General features: G+C 48.6%; 4 protein-coding genes across 4 annotated transcripts; all 4 read right to left on the bottom strand.

The window, feature by feature from the left end:
* Positions 1–5315: 5315 nt before the first annotated feature.
* N7506_000077 (uncharacterized protein) lies at positions 5316–6331 on the bottom strand (the record flags this gene model as incomplete). The annotated part of the gene is made up of 3 exons (XM_056949373.1): positions 5316–5329; positions 5404–5993; positions 6054–6331. 3 exons carry the CDS (start codon positions 6329–6331, stop codon positions 5316–5318), a joined length of 882 nt encoding a protein of 293 aa, XP_056815288.1.
* Positions 6332–6368: 37 nt separating this feature from the next.
* Positions 6369–9389, bottom strand: N7506_000078 (uncharacterized protein; the record flags this gene model as incomplete). Its single annotated transcript, XM_056949374.1, has 2 exons — positions 6369–6409; positions 9170–9389. 2 exons carry the CDS (start codon positions 9387–9389, stop codon positions 6369–6371), a joined length of 261 nt encoding a protein of 86 aa, XP_056815289.1.
* Positions 9390–9905: 516 nt separating this feature from the next.
* N7506_000079 (uncharacterized protein) lies at positions 9906–11351 on the bottom strand (the record flags this gene model as incomplete). Its single annotated transcript, XM_056949375.1, has 1 exon — positions 9906–11351. One exon carries the CDS (start codon positions 11349–11351, stop codon positions 9906–9908), a length of 1446 nt encoding a protein of 481 aa, XP_056815290.1.
* A 991-nt stretch (positions 11352–12342) lies between these two features.
* Positions 12343–13068, bottom strand: N7506_000080 (uncharacterized protein; the record flags this gene model as incomplete). Its single annotated transcript, XM_056949376.1, has 2 exons — positions 12343–12568; positions 12632–13068. 2 exons carry the CDS (start codon positions 13066–13068, stop codon positions 12343–12345), a joined length of 663 nt encoding a protein of 220 aa, XP_056815291.1.
* Between the last annotated feature and the right edge of the window lie 36 nt (positions 13069–13104).

Below are 13104 nucleotides of genomic sequence, written 5' to 3' on the forward strand. Positions count from 1 at the left end.
GTCTTTGATCTCGGGTTCCCATTCGTAGGTAGGGTTCCTCAGCATCAATTTGGTGACAACATCAGCTAGAGCGCATAGTTTCATTGTCGCAGGATTCATTTCTGATTCATGGATCTGGCAGCTATTTTCGGCCCCGACTAGTGAATGTCAGTCTTTGTAGTTACTAATCATATAAGCGAATGCCTTACTGATCTTGACATCACCAGACTGTGTAAGCAGGACTGTTTCCGGGCCCAGGGTAGGGAGTGCTCTTCCAAGCCCGCGCAGATATTGTATTCCTTCCAATACCTATTTTGAGTTAGCTGCAGCAGCATCTGCATGATTCTTGTGTTTGACTCACCGGTTTGACAATTCCAAGCAGTTCATCGTTGGTAATTGAGCAGCTGGAGGCTAAAATGTGGCTGACTGACACTTCCGTTGGCTCCCAGACCAACGTGCAGGATGCATCCTGATGGTAACTCTCGATTAGCCTCAAGAAACTTGGATGAGAGATTTGTTCCATCATTTCTGGGAAACCTGTAGCGGGCGAGAACTGTTGTTTGAGTTCTTGGATATGCACCAACTCTCCTTTCATCGTCTTGTGTCGGGCAAAGATCAGAGTCCGATCTTGCGATGATGCAGCAACAGGTTCGAAAGTATCCCATGGGTTTTGGTTCAGCTGTGGGATCTTTCGCTTTGGGCGATCCGGGAGTGATTTCTTCCAACTGAGGGCGATTGCGGCGGCAGTCATTTTCTGACTCGGCGAGGGTTGAATATCCGGAGAAGCAATTGGTTTTGAACTCGGTTGCTCCTGGAAGAAAGCAGATTGATCAACCCACACAGTCGGAGGCCGACTAGGGCTGACCTGATTGTCCTTCATCTTTGTGTGTGGTTTGGCGACTTATGAAAAAGGGCAGTGGGAATTACACTGGAATTTATATCGCCAAACCTTGATTTCTACATGCCCCTTTGGCCCTCATCACGATGGCACTTGGTCACGGCATTATATTACTACGTCACTGCAGCTTAAAAGTGATATCCCGCAAATTAGCAGGCTATGGTGAACTGTTGATGAACTATATCCATCACAGTCGCTTGACTTTTCAACGTTGTCGCTTGGTAGCTTGCTTTGCATCAGAAAACAGCTCTTGAATGCTATTTTCTCCGACCTCACAAGCCCTCACTCTATTGTGGTGCTCGAACTATCGCACAAATTGCTCTCAGATGAAGGATTATGCTCTTTGTCAAAGTCTGTTTAAACAATGGCAAACCCTGTATGATTGGCATTATTCCTGGCCATGTGTAATACAAGCTGCAAATAAGCCAAAATCGTATCATCCCAAGGGAGAGAAAAGAATTCCAAGCGCTGGACCAAACGACGCTGATAGACTCGCGTGTATATTGAAGTGTCTCACTAGGCACAACAACCATTCTATGAACTGCCCTGTATATCCTAGGAGCAATAAGAATAAAAGTCTGTCAGGATGAGGAATTGATGTACTGGCTGGTACTGAACATGTCCAATAGAATCAGGTGATTGATTGTAGGTGTTTAAAGATCGGTTGAACGATCTCAGGGGTCTATACAAATAAGCTTCGGCGTGTTACAACACCGTCCTTCCGAATCTGCCCGGAATACCGTACAAATACTAGTGGGAATTGGGTGATCGATGAATAAGCGTCCCAAAGGGTCCTAGTGGTATTTGACCACTCTCTCAGTTCGTCACACCCCCTCAGCGTTTGCACAATTCCCAACAACCTCTGCTAATCTAGCAGATTTCCAATATCCTCCATGCCCATCAATTGGATAAATTCTGTGTGCTTCTGGCGCGGCAGTAGCTTAGTGAGTCCGTCCGCAGCCATACTTTTCGTTTCGGTCCATCTGATGAGAATCCTGCCTGCTTGGACCTCCTGACGGAGCCAATGGTGGTGGATATCAACGTGACGTAGCTTTGTCCGCAGCTGAGGAGCTTCCTTGATGAGAAGCCGAATCGTCTGTTGGTTATCGCACCGGATAGCAAGTTCGTGCTTTGGATCAAAGCGAATAGCTTCAAAGAGACGTTTCCACATGCTCATGGTCCTCGCAGCCTCGGAGATCGCTAGCAGCTCCGCTTCGGTAGTACTAGTGGTCACCGTACGCTGTTTACCAGCCCTCCAGTCAACAGGTCCGCCAAAGATTGTGCAGAGATATCCCTCCGAGCTCTTCCGATCCGGGTTATCGGCGAACGAGGCATCACTAAAGAAAGTGACGGCTTCATCATCATCGGATCGGCGCGGCCGATAGGTGAGAGCGAGGAAACGTGTGTGGTATAAGTAGGATATCACGCGGTTGATCGCTTCGAGATGCTCCGGTCCCGGGTTCGTGAGGAACTGAGCTAACGTGGAGGCGGCTTTGGCTGCATCTGGCCGTGTGATGGTAGTAGCATACTGTGTGGAACCCACCTTCTCCTGGTACTCATGAATTTGTTCCTTTGTGGCCTGCCCAGCGTACGGCTTCAACGTAGCTGGTGCCTGGGGTGTATCAAAGCGACGATGGGTGGTCAGGTGATATCTGCTTGCCATAGAGGAGATGTATGAGTCCTGACAGAGCCAGAGGGCCATCTGCTGTCTGTCACGGACAATACGGATCCCTAGGAACCACGCAGCTTCGCCCATGTCTCTCAATTCCCATGTGCTGTTAAGTTTCTCTTTGATCTCAGCCGCGCGCTGGCGCTGAGATGGGTGATTGACGATGATTATATCGTCTACATAGAAGAATACGATGATGCCGTCCGATGCGAAGAGACAAAGATCTTCTTGAACGACTGTGAGACCTAGCTTAGTCAAGACCTTTGTGGCCTCACGTTGCCAGAGCCTTGGGGATTTCCGTAGGCCGTAGAGAGCTCTGAGGAGCTTCCAGCAATATCCAGACTGCCTAAACCCCTCGGGCATCTCCGTTATCACTGTTTCATCCAGTGTGCTGTTAAGGAAGGCGTTGACAGCATCAAATTGGTGTGTATCGAGGTCAAACGCAGCGACCAGAGCGAGAACGGCGCGGGCCGTACGGGCAGCGAGGGTAGCTGAATACTTTTCTTCCGTAGAAAGCTTCTGAAGATCTCCTCGGACACAGATTCTCGCCTTCAGCTTCACCAGATATCCATCACTATCGAACTTATAGTTAAAGACCCACTTTAGTGGGAGCACCTGCACGCTGCGGTCGTTCGGACGCTGTATGACCTCAAAAGTGCCCTTCCGTTCAATTGTTTTGACCTCGAGGCCAGCAGCTGCTAAGAAGCCTTCGTTGAATGGATGATTCATCATCTCTCGCCAATTCTGAGGCTCCGAAGGTAGCTCATCGCGGTGTGTTCTTGTATGTGAATGAGATCCATTGAGGCCGGTTGCAAAGGCAGCGAGTACCCCCTCTTCATTTTCCTCGTCGTCCGCTGAGAAGGCTAAATTGCTGATATCTCTAGATCTTCGCTTGCGTGAGCCCGACACGATGTTGCGAGACGAAACATCTCCCACTATATCCCTGGGCGCAGTACGAGTCTCTCGGGTAAGTGTGGCTGCCGAGAGCTCTCTCTGAAGCTGTTCAGCGAGTTGATCTTGAGAATCATGGTCTGGTGGTGCCGGGAAGGCTCCTGGGATTGATTCTGGTGCCGTGCGAGGATTTGAGGTCTGCACTGGCTGAACGGACGGCGTGGGCGACGGTGATATCATCTGCTGAGGCTCCGCTGGCTGCGAAGGGGCTATTTTCTCTTTGGAAGGCTTAGTCAAGCTCTGTGGCTCTGTTCCCTGTGAGTCCGCGATGTTTCCAACTGGTTGAGGTATATCCAGGCTTATTTCAGTGGTGCCCTGGTCAGTATCCTCGTCTCCAATAGCCCATGGCATGGTCTCCAATATATCGCGGACCGGCTCCTTCTCTAGCTCTCGAGCATTGAAGAACACGTTCTCATCAAAAACAACATCTCGCACTGATCGTACAGCTTCTCTGCGGGGAAACCACACCCTCCAGATGTTCGAGGCTTCATAGCCAACGAGATAGCCTATCTCGGCGCGTGGCTCCATCTTCGCGGCGTTCGGAATAGCCTGCTTCCGCACGTACGCTCGGCAACCGAAGATCCTCAAGTTTGCGAGGTTGACACGCTGTTGTGGCTGATTGAAGAATGCCTCTTGGTAAGGGACTATCCACCGGCCGTCTGGTAGCTTCGTGGGCGATCTGTTGATGATCCATACAGCAGCTCTAACAGCTTCAGGCCATAGATTCTTAGGGAGGCCTGCATCGGCTATTAGAGTACGAGCCACGGTGATTATCACCCCCCAGATCGCTCCGCGAAGCCGTTCTGTTCCGGGGTGCCCACTACACTATGCTCAATGATAAAGCCTTCATTTGACAAGAAATCTTCCACCGTACGCCCAGCAGAGCGTTCGTTATCATATCGGAAGGCACGTATCGGAAGATTCCACTGCTTCTTAGCTAGTGCGACGAACTGACTAACCGCATCTTGACAGCCGTTCTTCTTCTCATGGGTATAGGCCGCGTGGAGGCGTACGCCTTCGAGGTAGAAGTGTGTCATCCAGCGATCTCCGTTATACCCTGGGTCAATTTGAACGAGATCGAAGTGGATACGACCATACTTGCCGTACGGTGTGCCAGTTGTCCTTCGAGAGATTTGGCGTTTAGACTTTGTTAGCTGACAGACTTCGCATTTCTCGGGATTATCGTGATGATTATCTTCGCAGATTCTATCAATTTTGACCCCATCAACCATCTCCGGCAGCTTCTCAATCTTCTGGTCAAAGGCGTGGCCCAACCGACGATGCCAGCGCCTCGCTGAAGCTGCTGAGAGGTGAGGCTTCTCCGAATGCCGTACGGAAAACGCTGCTCGGTGGTTCGGGTTGTAGATGACTGTGTATAGGCCGTGATGTCTCTCTACCTTAAGAACAGCTTCATTGGCTTTGAATATCGCTCTTTCATCAGATTTAAAGCAGAAGCCCTTATCCTCAATCACAGAGAGTGAGATCAAGCTTGTATGGAAGCCGGGCGAGTACCACACGTTGTCTAGGGTGACAGACACCGTAGTGCCTGTACGAGGGTGTTTCCCGGTGATCCTGACCTGCCCATAGCCTATCATCGGTGTCACTGTTTGACCGGTCTTGACGGTGCTTTCTCGCGGCATGTATGTCAAGAACTGCTCGAGATCGTTGCAGATATGACAGGTGGCTCCGGTATCAAGAATCCAGCTATCTTTGAGTGGCTCATCGTCCACTTCTGACGCAGCGATAGATCGAGTATCGTTAGCGAAGAACGCTAGGGACTGGCCCTCTGGCGGTGCCGTACCAGCTAGGTGAGCTGATTCAGCCTTCTTCTGCTGTATTTTGGCGATCTTCTCTTGATCTTGAGGGCTCATCTGCTTGATAAACTCAGGAATCCGTTGAAGAGTACCCTCCCGTGGCTTCCAGCCCTCCGGTCGAAGTGATTCATTGAGGTAGAAGCACGTAGAGTACTGGTGCTGAGGATGAGCGTTACCGCACGGGCATTTCTTCCGGTAGGTCCTCTCCGCGGGCTTAGCCTCCGGTTCACCGTTTAACGAAGCCAGAGCTATCTTTGGCTGCTTCCGTCCCCCGGAGATCGCGAGATCACCCCGGCGGCTACGGTAGCTAGCTATAACCTCATGAAACGTGACAGATTTCTCCTGATCTGCGAGCTTTTCGCGCCAGGCTGTGCACCAAGTATCATCAACCGGTTGTATAGCGTCCAAGAAGTCTCGTATCGCGAAATGGTCTCCGTTAGAGCAGTCAGGTATACCCGCGATCTTGCCTTCTTCGAATAGGCTAACCCACTGGGTCAACCAGTGGTTAGTATCCCCTTGAGGCCTCTGCCTGATCATCTCTCTCCAAGCACGACGAAGTTGCTGCTGGCGATTCTGAGGCTTTGGTTTAAACGTTTCGGATAGCTTCATCAACTTCTTCCGCGGTGAATCCTCGCCCACGACGAGGTAGTGATGATCCGTGGCTAACGAACGGGTGATGAGGCTGTTTAATCGTGACATAGTCTTTAATAACCTCTGTCTGCGCTGATCGCGGCGATCGTACGCTTGAACAGTGAACGTGTATCTCTTGAGCTCCGCATCTTCTAGGTCCATGATATCTCTCTCCCGCTGGCGGTTATCCCGGGGTAACGAGGGCTCTTCCTGAGCCTCAGGCACCTGCAGAACTTCGTCATCCGCCTTCTCAGGATCAAGGTAATCCCACACATCTTCTGCAACAGCCGCTGATTTGATATGGCCTATCCAGACCCTCCACTGCGCTTCCGACTGAAGCTTCTGGTCAAGCGGGACTTGCATCAGATCTTCCCTCGTGATATCGGACATCTTCGCACAAGATATAGCTCAGATACTCAAAATCTCCTCATAAAACGTTTCCGAAGGCTGCTTGTCGGTCCGGATTTTCTGTGCACTGGACGCAAGAGCTCACAAGGGGTGGCTGGGCGTTCAGGGGTATCCGACCGTGTTGGGTGCTTCGGGGATTCGTTGACTGCGAGATACAGAGCAGGTAGGTGATATATCTCCTTTATACAGTCAGGCAGATCGGGCTCATAACTGTCAGGATGAGGAATTGATGTACTGGCTGGTACTGAACATGTCCAATAGAATCAGGTGATTGATTGTAGGTGTTTAAAGATCGGTTGAACGATCTCAGGGGTCTATACAAATAAGCTTCGGCGTGTTACAACACCGTCCTTCCGAATCTGCCCGGAATACCGTACAAATACTAGTGGGAATTGGGTGATCGATGAATAAGCGTCCCAAAGGGTCCTAGTGGTATTTGACCACTCTCTCAGTTCGTCAAAGTCTTCTAGCTTGCTAACAATCCTCCCCCTTTCACAGGCATGCTATTGGAAAAGACTAGCCCCCCCGCGCCAGATACCTTGTTCATGTATAATTCTACCTGCATTATTTACCATTTCGCAGGCTATTATAGTATGGACATAAAGGGGTCTAATGCGAAGGCAGCGAGAGTAGTTGTAATAAGTTTTGAAAAATTACGACACAGCCTCCTCGATTCCTAGGATTACTTGTGGGGCTCCATTCATGTAGTGCAGAGAGTGTTATGGGCTATGCCCAGTCTAGAGTTAATTCTGGAAAGTTTTGACATAAATAGTACTCCTCTTCTCCGTTTGAGCCGATCATTTCATACCCTCGGCATCAATCCGAGCTCTCAAGATGACATCTGAGTATTTCATCCCTCGAGCACAGTGAGTTTCTATCTGATAAGACCTGATCCCAGCTAACACTTGACAGATCGATTAAAGACTTGCTGTTGTCCCCAGAAGATGCCGGAAAGCAGCAAACGACCGCTGTGCCACCAGGAACCACAGAAGTAGCCATTGCGAGCCGGAGCGTCGATCTCGAAGAGGAGAAGCCAGCTACTTCCGCTAATGTGAAGAGGATTCCTTTCAAATGGGAAAACTCCGGTTCACGCGCCGCAGCGAATAAACGGAAGCACCAGGCTCTGGCATCACAAAGGCGTCGCAATCGAGCCAAGGAGAACCTTAGCTTGATGGCGGATGTCGACGCGTACTCGCGAGAGGCTGGCAAGCTGTCGTACCTGGTGATGCAGCAAAGAGCTGAATTGCTCGTCCTGAATGGATTCAAGGAGCTAGTGTTGGCCAAGCAGACAGATCATGCCATGGAATTTCTGGGCCGTCATCCACAGGTAGTTTCTGCTTACTTCTTCAAGGCTAGATGTCTTCTAACCACTTCCCTAGCCACCAATGTTAGCTTCTAATACATACGGATTCATCGCACAGTTTGTCAGATACTGTGGCAGCCTTGCTTCAATAACGTGGAGTGACCCTTGTATGGATTCTGAAGTACAATACAAGGACGGAACAGCAGGGCAGGTGCGATGGCCAATAACGACGCCATTGAAGCTGCAGGTCACGCGGGCTTCGACGTCCAGGAGGAAATGCAAAAAACCAACATTGCTAAGAGTTTGTTGCCTACGGCAGAGTGGACATTTTTCGAAAGTCTGAATATCACCAAGACAAATTCTATGCTCTTGGTTTTCGAATAGGATGAACTTACGTTGGGACGTTCCGATGGACTCTGGCTTTTCCTACAGCGTTGCACATTTTCGATAGGTTGGGAAAACAGCATAGCCACTCTGATTCAGTTGATGAAGCATGGCATCTTTTGCATCAAATATCGCAATGATCTTCGCCGGTATGATCCTTTCCTGCAGACTGATGAATCATAGACTTTGACAAATAATCATCACGGTAAGAAAAGCCAAATAACACAAGCCCAGTCCACGAACTGTCGCCAAAGATGGCGCATTTCCTGACGCTTCAGCAGCTCTCGTAGGCTTAAGCTGTGTAGCAGCAGGCAAGTCGGGCACTGTCACGGCCTCCACAGTGCTAGCCGTTGGCAGAGTAAATGTGGGGATGATCAAAGTCAATGGCACGAAGGCATTGTTCCAGGCTATCGTTCCCGTTGTGTTTGTGCTTTGAGTGGTCGCCATTTTGTTTCTGACCCAGGTCTTGGTGGTAGGGTCGCTCTCAGAGTCGCCTGTAAAATTTCGATGTTATAACTTGTCAATCTTGCAACATAGCATTGCAATGGGCATAAATCAAGATACTTACTCAGCTTGTGTATGTGAAGTTAGCTAAAAGATAATGTAGCGTCCGATGAATTTAATTCAGCCTCCCAATGGCACACGGCTCTCCGAACTAGACCTTATCTTAGCTGTTAATGATATGGGTGGAAATGAGATTCTTGTGGGGCTTTTACCTTACCTGGCTATTATCGTCTATTATCGTGAAGGTAGTCCCTCTTCAGGTAGTCGTTGTGGAATTGAGGAGCCAAAGGTATTCTAAGAGAATAATAGTGAGGACTCGAGCGGGGCATGAACTCACATTTATGTGGTCGTTTTAGCTCAGTTATGTCTTGAACTCTGAATGAAATGAGAGGAAACCGCTAGAACTACCGTTGTCCCTTGCACATGGACATCGACAGTAGGCTATATCATTGCGTTGAACATGATTCCTCGAACTAGACATTGTGTGCAGAGTTCCGGTATACATTCAAGGTGTCGAACCTATTATAACCCTATGTACTATGCTGTGCACTATCTCTCGAAGGTGGTCACCTCACCATCTTCACCATCTTCACCATCTTCACCATCTTCACCATCTTCACCATCTTCACCATCTTCACCATCTTCACCATCTTCACCATCTTCACCATCTTCACCATCTTCACCATCTTCACCATCTTCACCATCTTCACCATCTTCACCATCTTCACCATCTTCACCATCTTCACCATCTTCACCATCTTCACCATCTTCACCATCTTCACCATCTTCACCATCTTCACCATCTTCACCATCTTCACCATCTTCACCATTTTTACTTCGCTCTCTCATGTTGCCATGTCCTCTTACGGGCTGTTAGTTCCTTAGTGCTTTTGTTATCGTACTATTTGCTCGTTGTGTCTCAAAACCCCTTACCTTGGGGAATTGAGTCGGTCACTCCTCGAGTACAATCACACCAGCCTTTCGTACAAGAATAGCAATTTCATATCACCCGTGAAAGCTTATTACATCCCGTTGTGTAAGCTTTTACTCCATTCCCCATATTTTCATATATAACGGTTAAGTTAAATTCGTCACCGAGTAGCAGTATAGATATATTGTAAATACAACATCAAGAACCAAATAACTCGAGACTTTCTGGAGACGAGATACACTTGATCATTTCTTTTCGCGTAATCTGTTTTGAATGTTGACACCACATGAGAAGAAACAAGGAAACAAATCTGTTTCAATTTGAAATAAAAGAAAGCTATATATCGGTCTATCTGTTGACCTATGTATCAATTTATCGAACTGGTAAATCAAAACGCCCAATTCAACGTTAGCAATTTAGATGAAATCAGGGCATCAATGGGCGGCGACGGCTACTCCTGGTCGCTCTCCAATTGGGGTATTGACCGAGCTTTGGGATTGCATATTCTGGGCGATTGTGTCCCGGTACAGGTCATACATGGCTTTCGCCACCGTAAGGCGAGTTTCTCTCTGGATATCGTCTAGATCATGCCATCCCTCGTCTTTCTCCCTTTCTGCAATGAATTCCGCTTCTGTGCGTATGGCTCTTTGGCCAATTGCGAGGTTGGACTTGTTCTGCACGGCGTTGGTGTTCGAGTTCACAGCAGCGCCGGAGGAAACTGGATTCTGAGGTGCCTCATCTCCATCAAGGTTGATTGGGTTGGTTGACGACCCCTGTCTTGGGCGCAATTGTGCAGTGGAAGGGGGAATTTCATATTGGCCCGCAGATACGAATTGAGTTGCAGGTGAACTGAGACGTCGTGTTTGCTCTCGCGGAAGTGATTGCCTCGCTGCTGACCCCAATGGGCAAGGGGTGGGAGACCGATCTTCAGAGCCTCTTCCAGTGTCACTCTGGAGCACACGCTGATAGCGTTCTTCTTGTTTGTCCCAGACCTCTTTGATCTTTGCATCTGCGGCGCGCTTGCCATTGCAGAAGCGAATGAAATCGGATCTGGGAATCCAAGAACAAAAATTTTGCGTTTTGTCGGTATCTTCTGACTTCAGGTCCTTCCATTTTATCTTCAACCAAGTACAGGGATCAGACTTGTATTTTTTATTTGGATTCTTTCTTTCTTCCGAGGCAATTCCGTAGATCCCGACAACATTGTTCTTGGAATACCGCCAGTTTTTGCTTCCTGGACTAACTTTGATCTGGGAGATCCGCAGAGACGATTCAGACATGCTATTCATGGATGCATTGGTATATCCATGTCGGTATTTGAATTTGTATCTGGCTCCATGGCGAGGCCCGTACTGGAGAATGACAAAGCTTGATCCTCGCAGGGTTCCCCATCCATCTACGAGCGCGTCGCTTTCTTCCTCATCATTGGAGGGATCAAGGGTGGCTAAAAGCTCTGGCTCTTCGGGCTCGGTGGTACCTCGGGCACTGGGAGACAAATCATCGTGATTCTGTGGATGACCGGCTGCAGGAGGGCGTTCATGACCACTCGAGTGTGACCCGGCCCCGGTCTGGTCTACCGAGCCAGCATCAAGCATCGGGGTGTCGTCTCTCTCGATAGAATTCATGACTGAGCTGTTCAATGGCGGCGAAGAGTTGGCTTGGCCAATCGGGTCACTGTCGCTAAGCTGACCACCATCGTGTGCGTCTGACGAGTTGTGTGTTGGGTGGCGCCCTTGCGAAATAGACGCTTGCGCAGCTGCACTATCGATCTTTTGCGAAGAGATCAAATTATCGTTTGCTAGTTGCTCCATTTCAGGGAGGTGAGATTTATTGGCCTTGGGGGTAGAGTTTTTAGTAACTCCACCATTATTTGGTGCCATATTGAATGGCCAACCGCGATGTTCTCTGCGAACAGCAAAAAATTCAAGCGGTCGATAGCGGGTATTTATGCATTTCGAGACATCAAGCGATGCCTTAGTTAAAACGCGTGACCGGATTATTTGACACTGAATTTCAAGGAAATGCGTACACCTCAAGTTTATATGATTTTGCTCAACTTTCAACCAGAGCAACTGAGCATCAACTTGGCTACACTCTAGCTCCTTGAAATTTGCCTCAGAATAAAGAGACAAGGGAATACGTGGGAATATGAACTCCATAAGTTGCTGGCGAGTTCTGGAGCCTTGGCTTTGAGTATGATCACTTTTTTTGTCCGGAAATTTCTTGTTGGTCTTTACTTTGAGAGACATTTTTTCTCTCCAGCCAAATAACGAGTAAGGCCAGCTATTTCATGAGGAAGGATAAGCGACCAACTTGTAAGCACTAGAGCAGCATCAATCCTCATAGAGATTTAATTGCGGCGACTTTCGCTAGGCTTTTTACTAATGCGTGCAGATGCGTTGACCTCCAGAATCATTCATTGGGTCAGTGTCAATTTGAGAAAGTTTATGGAGACAAAAAGTCAGTCCCAAGCTGCAAATGTGTCTTGTATGCAATACAGCTGCTACGTGGGATCAAAATCATACCTAACGATTTGTTTCTTTTCTAGAATTTCCTGTGCAAGGATGGCGTTGAGAGTGGCCTTCCGTCGATCCTCGGTCCATTGGGTATTCAAAATTACTATATTTATGAAGCATCCTTTGACACTTAATAACTAATCTTGCTAGCATTTGGGCTCTGGTTAGTACAATTTACATGATAGAGGTGCGTGATCAAAACTGTATAGGGACCAGAACAATAATATCGAACTCTACAACTAAACAAAAAGCACGGATTGACATCTCGGCATGAAAGCCAGCACAAATCCAACACCACTGTTAAATGATCAGTGGTACATGTGACCAAGCCCTTTCACCGTCTGAAACTTTCACATCACTTTGAGATCGCAGCTCGAAAACGCCTGATATACTCATCTTCTTTTATAATCTCCTCCAACTTGTAGAATTTGTAGATCGCCAGAAGTGCTGAACAGATAAAAAGTATCGCTTCAGTTACAGCAGTTGTGACAATTGCCATTACAGACCAGTCTCCACCTTGAGAGGTACACACGTTGATGACAGTGGTCAGCAGCCCGGCGGCAGCATTCAAGCATAGAGGCCTAGTTCGGTTTTAGTCTTGAGCCCGCGCTCTCCGAATCTGTCTCACGGCGTTGCTCACTTACACAAAGAGTTTATTGATCAGCCATAGGTAATTTCCTCTGAGCTTTGGGAAGTGCATCAGCCACATGAGAGCTCCAATGCCACTCACAAGAAGAAGGCACGCAATCCCGAGTAATGGAGGGTTCTGGATGGTATGCAGCACGGTACGACCGGCTTTGTTGACTTGCAAAGCCTTTTCGACCTGGTTTGAAGTTTGCAGTGAAGTGAACGTGCCGGGGATGACGAGATAACCGGCCAGCAGTGCCCAATTAGCCATACCGACCGTGATATTGAAGCTGATGTCCATTTCTGCCTCTTCCCTGAGCATTCTGACATAAGTGGTCTCAATCGGGTCGTCGATCTGGCTGGCTCTAGACAGCGCAGGCGTCACATTTTCAGCTGGGCGGAACGGAACAAGCGCAGACTTCATTGCAGGAAGGGCAATCCTTTCTGATCCCATTTTACCTGTCATACTTAGATGGTTGCCCACAGAGGT

Source organism: Penicillium brevicompactum (genome assembly GCF_028827555.1).
Source record: "Penicillium brevicompactum strain IBT 35665 chromosome Unknown utg000001l_segment0_segment0, whole genome shotgun sequence".
Taxonomy (NCBI): domain Eukaryota; kingdom Fungi; phylum Ascomycota; class Eurotiomycetes; order Eurotiales; family Aspergillaceae; genus Penicillium; species Penicillium brevicompactum.